General features: G+C 49.0%; 1 protein-coding gene across 1 annotated transcript in view; it reads right to left on the bottom strand.

Annotated features, from left to right (window-relative positions):
• Window positions 1-2,917: 2,917 nt before the first annotated feature.
• LOC147124013 (polypeptide N-acetylgalactosaminyltransferase-like 6) overlaps window positions 2,918-6,632 on the bottom strand; it is a 184,186-nt gene continuing 180,471 nt past the window's right edge. The window contains exons 4-5 of the mRNA XM_086002743.1: window positions 4,862-5,028; window positions 2,918-3,126 (exon numbers count right to left, since the gene is read on the bottom strand). Of these exons, the coding sequence (XP_085858869.1) occupies window positions 2,918-3,126; window positions 4,862-5,028 (376 nt within the window). The remainder of the gene's footprint in view (window positions 3,127-4,861; window positions 5,029-6,632) is intronic.

Here is a 6,632-nt window from a genome sequence, read left to right as displayed (position 1 = left end):
CCGGGGCCCTGCCGGATCACCGGGGAGCGGGGTGCCGGGAAAACAGCCCGGCACTCAAGAGGAGTGCCGGACTGAGCGATCGCGGCCGGCACCCCGAAGGCAAAAGGGGGATGAGGGCAGGTGCTGGCAGGCGGTCAAAACAAAAATGGCTGCCCGACACCTGCCCTTTAAGTAGCGCCACCGCGGCTGCAAAAATGCTCCCCCCCTGACCCTGTCGGACATTCCGTCCGGCGATAGGTCGGGGGCACAACCCAAGTTTGCGGCCAGGGTGCGAGCAGGGCGCTGTGCATGCCGATGATGTCATCGCCGGCAGCGCCGCGGGATGCTATCGGCTACCGCCGCCGCTAACCTCCCACTGAATTTCGCAGGAGTCGTTAGCGGCACCGCACCCGGGCGCTAGGTGATTTGCGCCCCATTAGTGCCCCCCAGGGGGGCTAACAAGAGGCGCAAATCAACCTACTTTTTCCCCCTTTGTCTCTTCACTGCAGAGCGATTTACTAATGGGTGATTTTGAACCAGCCGATTTTCATTTTTTAACATGGCTTACAAGTTGAAAAGTGCTTAGAGCCACAGCATGTCAGTTCAGAGGTGAGACATCCTCGATGGGCTTCCTGCGATTACCGTTCACATATTAAACATGCCCGTAGGGAAGCTCGTCAAAATCATTGTAGTGGAAGAGCCGGCAATGATAAGATGGTGAAAAAAAAAGGCGAGGGAACCTTTAATCGGGGGAGGAGGCCTGCAATGACGCGGCACGACATGTCAACGTGCTGTTGTGCGCAGCGCCACGATATTCAGTTGTAGCGCCCCGAGAAGGAGGTGGAGCACCTCCAGTAGCCCGAAGAATCGTGGTTGAAGATTTCGTAAGCAGTAAAGTCTTCCACAAATGAGAATTTTCCTCAGTCGCACATGAAATTCGATTGCATTATCTCCGGGTCAAAAACCAGCTCCTGTAAATCCCTTGCCAGGACAAAACTAATTAACTGGAAAATTGAAGCAGCATCCCTTTGAATGACTGATGCACTTTGTATGGTGGCGTAGTGCTTTTTCCAAATGAGGAACATTGCACTTTTGATGTTTATATTTGTGAAGTAGCTTAGCAATTTGCTTCGGGCACTTCAACTTCAGATGCCTTGATAATATGTTACCTTACATAAGAGCTCAATTGTAGCCTCATGATCTGCTCTGATTCTGAGAACATGAGTGGCCCCCAAACATTTACAGCCTGGAATCCCTCATTTCCTCTTATATTTTCTTCAGTAAAGCACATTCATTCTTTATCCAAAAAAATGCAGGCGTGGTAATTCTGCGACGCTACTCAGGGAGCAGAGGTAGGTTTCCGCTTGCCTGGATGAGTGCAGCTCCAACAGCACTCAAGAAGCTCGACACCATCCAGGACAAAGCAGCCCGCTCGATTGGCACCCCATCCACCACCTTAAACATTTGCTTCCTCCACCGCCGGCACACCGTTGTTGCAGTGTGTACCATCTACAAGATGCACTGCAGCAACTGGCCAAGGCTTCTTCACCAGCACCTCCCAAACCCGCGACCTCTTCCACCTAGAAGGACAAGGGCAGCAGGCGCATGGGAACACCACCACCTCCAAGTTCCCCTCCAAGTCACACATCATCCTGACTTAGAAGTATATCGCTGATCCTTCATTGTCACTGGGTCAAAATCCTGGAACTCCCTACCTAACAGCACTGTGGGAGCACCTTCACCACACGGACTGTAGCGGTTCAAGAAGGCAGCTCACCACCACCTTCTCAAGGGCAATTAGGGATGGCCAATAAATGACGTCCACATCCCATTAACGAGAAGAATACATTGTAGGCCCGATTCTCCAACCTTACACTTCCTACACGTGCAACTTCCCACTGGAAGTGGTGGGATTGGGCAATTACCCCATATAAGTAATCAAAAGAAACGTATATATAATTCAGCTGTGTGATTCTCGCTGAGCTGGGTCAGATGGGGTCACTCTGAGTTGGCAATCAGACTCAAGATATCACTAGGGTACAAAGGTTAGGAGCATAGGAAGGAACAATAGGAACAGGAGTAGGCCATTCAGCCCCTCGAGCCTGTTCCACCATTCAATTAGATCACTGCTGATCTGTATCTTAACTCCATCTACCCGCCTTGGTTCCGTAACCCTTAAATCCCTTGCCTAACAAAAATCAATCTCAGTTTTGACATTTTCAATTGACCCCCCAGCCTCAACAGCTTTTTGGGGGAGAGTGTTCCAGATTTCCACTACTCCTTGTGTGAAGAAGTGCTTCCTGACATCACCCCTGAACGGCCTGGCTCTAATTTAACGTATCAACGTAAAAATAATACTTGCATCTTTTAAATTGTCATCAGTAAATAAATAAAGTTACGTGATTTGGGCTCTCTCTCTTCAAGTCTCATGGCAAAACAATCTTACAGAGTTCCCACCTCCCAAGTAATGTCAAACTACCAATTGGCCACGACGCTAAAGATGGTTCAGACCCTTGAAAGACGTTAACAATGGCAAATCTGTCATAACATCATAGGTGCTTTTACACCACATGAGTTCACTTGTTGAAGGAAGGCCCGCTCTAACCTCTACTGGCCGCACTCTATATTATAAATGAGCCTGGGTCCCTTATCCCGATGAGACTGTCGACAAGTAAACGGGAGAATCAAGATAAAGGAGCAGATTTTCAGCAGTGCAAACATGGGAAGCCAATCCCCTGCATTCGCTGTCTATGAGGCTCTGTATAAAAGCAGAACCTGGCGTCCCCTCCCCTCGGGATCCAAACGCGGGAGAAGTCACTTTCCTGAAATGGTAACCATTTCAAGCACGAAGGTGAAAACTCACCTCATTTTACAATCATGAATGAAGCGAGAGTGAAATAAGATACTCTCTCAATTAGTTGTTGCTCTGGAATCCCTATTATCCGTTTCCTCGTTCCCCTACTTCCCAATTGATCCCCAAAATGTTCTCCAGGACAAAGCCTTTTGTGAGACTTTGGCTCATTGCAGGGTCTCTTCTGTTATTTGCATTGCCCTTGTCTCCATTCTCGTGTTTGGGAATAAGAACAATATTTTGTGACTTCACATAGTTATCTTTCTGGATGAGGGGGAGCTCCCTTTGTGTTATAGCTGACAATGGAAGTCAACGTACAGTGAATTCCAAGACAGCGCAAGTGAAGCACCGATGTTAGATGAACAGTTCTAAATGCTGTCTGTAGATACATTCAACTGAATGAGGAAGAGACACGGCATGAGCTGCGGATCGCCACAAATTGCCGGGCGCTTTGCTCCGCCGTTAGCCTTGTGAAAACAACAGCTCGCCCTCAACCTCCCCGTGAGCGTCAAGAAATTGCTGCGTTCGCGCGGTTACAACAGATTAAACTTGCTGCACAGAGTTAGAGCTGGTACTCAACGACGTAAGGACCATTCTAATAACAAGGTTTACTCTGACCTCTCCGTCCTCAGCCTCTTGCATTGTTCCAATGAAGCTCAACGTAAGCTCGAGGAACAGCACCTCATTTTTCGATTTGGCACTTTACAGCCTTCTGGACTCAACATTGAGTTCAACAATTTCAGACCATAACCTCGGCCCCTATTTTTTCACATGGCAGCTGTTGATGATTCTGCCATTCCCATTTATACTTCATCTAGACTCATCTTTTGTTTCTTAACTTGTTCCATTACCATCTCTTTTTGCCTTACACCATCATTCCTTTTGTTTCTTAATCTCTCCTGCCTTCCATCCTATCACAGACCTTCCCTTTTGTTCTTTCCTCTCCTCCCCCCTCTCCCTGCCCCTACACTGGCTTAAAAACCTGTTCTATCTCCAGCTTTTTCCAGTTCTGACGAAGGGTCATCGACTTGAAACGTTAGCTCTGTTTCTCTCTCTACAGATGCTGCCTGGCCTGCTGAGTATTTCCAGCATTTTCTGTTTTTATGACAAGATATATGTTCCTGCAATGCCACTCAAACTCTCCCGCCCTGAAAGGGAACAACAGAAACTATGGCATCTCATTCCTGCAGGTAGTAAATTGTTCTTGGAGATTCTTAAAATGTAAAATTTTAATTTTGAATTTTTTTCTTACTTTTCCTTTCTGTCTCTTCTTTTTCTCTCTCTCTCTTAATCCAATCTTTCTTTCCCTCCTTATTTGTTTTCTTTCTGTACCTGATTTGACTCTAATTCACCCTATTTCTTTTTCCATCGTTCCTCTGTTTATTTCTCAATCCTTAAACCTCACTGGTTAAGCAGATTCACTGTTGGCCCCGCTGTTGACCAAGGTCCCAGATGCCCCGCTGCCCTCGCCGCACCGTTATCAGCCTGCACTTCCAGTAATTTGCGGCGCAATTTTTTTTAGAGCTGGAGGACGAGGGAAAATGTCGAACGAACGGGGCTAGGTGGCGAGATGCCCCGCTCCAGAAAATTCTGGGCTGATATAATATTATATTATTGCAGAAATAGGCCTCAAAATAATACATAAATAATCAGACAGTAGTCACTGCTGTGACATCCAGGGATGCCACTTACTGAGGCGTTCTTCGGTAAAGTTGGATACTGCCTCCCGGAGGTTGACTAAGACTTTAACTGTGCTGATACAAAACCCCAGGATATGTGATCTTTACGCCGCAGCGGGAGTTATCCAGCCAATTGCATCAGCCAGGACTACATTTTCTATTATTTGAATCAATGCTTTTTTTAAATTGGCAACATTTAAAAGTATATACAGTAGACGTTACCAGTTGAAGAGACACCCGAGAAGCCGGCAAGGCACCGGAGGTACAAGCAATCAGATCAAACGCACAGGAACACAACAATCCCCGCAGGCACGGGCGGCAGACACCACTCACAGCTGACGCTCTTGCTTACCTCTATCGCTGAAGTCATCCACGAGAATGATCTCTGCCACCAGCTGGTCTGGCGAGCGGTTGATGACACTGTGCACTGTCCGCAGGAGTGACGACCAGCCCTCGTTGTGGAAAGGGATGATGATGCTGGTGTTTGGCAACTTTTCCAAGTACATTTTATGCTTGCAGCTGGAAAGAGAGAAAGAGGTCGGTGAGGGGCCAAAGGGGGATGATGTCGCACTCACTGATGGATCACTAGGGACCTACGAAACTGACGGGTGGGCAAAGACCAGCTGGCCCATCAAGCCTGCCCCACACTCATGATGGCCAGAGCATCATGATTAAACACTTCCTTCCTCCCACCCTCCCTCACACCCCTCCCCCCCAACCCCGTACCCTCACACCCTCCCTGCCCCCACCCCGAGCCCCACCCCCCACCCCTACCCTCCACCCCCCACACCCTTCCCTCACACCCCTCCCCCCACCCTCCCAATCCCCTTCCCTCACACCCCTCCCCACCCCAGCCCCACCCTCCACCATCCACCCCTTCCCTCACACCCCTCCCCCCACCCCCACCCTCACCCCACCCCAACCCTCCACACCCCCACCCCCCACCCCCTTCCCTCACACCCCTCCTCCCCCACCCCCCCACCCTCACACCCTCCCCACCCCCACACCCAGCCCCACCCCAACCCCCTTCCCTCACACCCCTCCCCCCCACCCTCACAACCACCCCTATGTAATCTCCTGAGCTATGTAATCTCCTGAGAGCGGCAATAAAAAACCTGACAAAAAACAATGGGACAATAACAGAAATAAATACGTTGGAAAATTCCTCTCCGACCCCCTCAGGCGATCGAAACCAGTCCAGGAGATCACACGGACCAAGTGTTTCTATGAAGACGTTTACTTTTTACATGATGGGATCCCTGCCCCAGTCAGGAACCACTCCCGCTCCCTCTTGAAGGCAATACAGAGAGTCAGCACCCGCCGCACCAGCCGGCCATGTATTCCAAAGGCTCACTACTCTCTGGGCAAAGAAGAACCGCCCAACGTCAAGTCTATCATTACTCTTGCATAGTCTTAATACATGACCCGCGGCCTCTACCACCAAGAAGGGCAAGGGCAGCAGGCACATGGGAACACCACCACCTACAATTTCCCCTCCAAGTCTTCTTCTTTCGTCTGCTAGAAGCAAAAAACAAATCAAATGTCAATATCTAAGTCAGATGTCCAGGTCAAAGCTTCCGGTGTAACAGTGTGGATATCTTGTAGGCTGCTTGCGAATTTCCTCCGAGGGCAGTGCTCAATGATGTGCTCCAGGGTCTGATCAGGAGCTCCACAGTCGTATAATGGGGATGAACATTGTAGTGTATGTACCCGTCTACCTTTAAGAGAACTATTGTATGTAACCGTTCACCTTTAAGAGAACTATTTTAGGTGTGGCACTACTTTGTTTGGCTTCTGTATACTGTAATACCGACGGTGACCACACCAGTTTATAAGTGTTGTGTCAGGATTTATTGGGCAGATTCGCCCTGACCTTCGAATAGTAAAGTCCTGTTTTAAGTTACTCTGGTAGTCTGTGTATTAATTAACTAAACAACCCACAGACTTTACAGTGGCGACGAGTCCGATCGTACCCTGCGGCAACAATACTTCTGAAGCAGTTAACGAGCATCGAGAAGAGGCAACCGCCCTCGTCATTCTGCTGGGAGAAAACTCGAGTCTGCAGAGCTGGAAAGGAGGAAGAATTCAGAGACAAAGACTTCCATCAGCAACAGGCACTGACT

The sequence above is a fragment of the Somniosus microcephalus genome, chromosome 1 (assembly GCF_052327205.1).
Source record: "Somniosus microcephalus isolate GS21.2 chromosome 1, FLI_Smic_1.0, whole genome shotgun sequence".
Classification (NCBI taxonomy): domain Eukaryota; kingdom Metazoa; phylum Chordata; class Chondrichthyes; order Squaliformes; family Somniosidae; genus Somniosus; species Somniosus microcephalus.
Note: the sequence above shows the minus strand (reverse complement) of the source record. Positions and strands in the feature narration are given on the sequence as shown.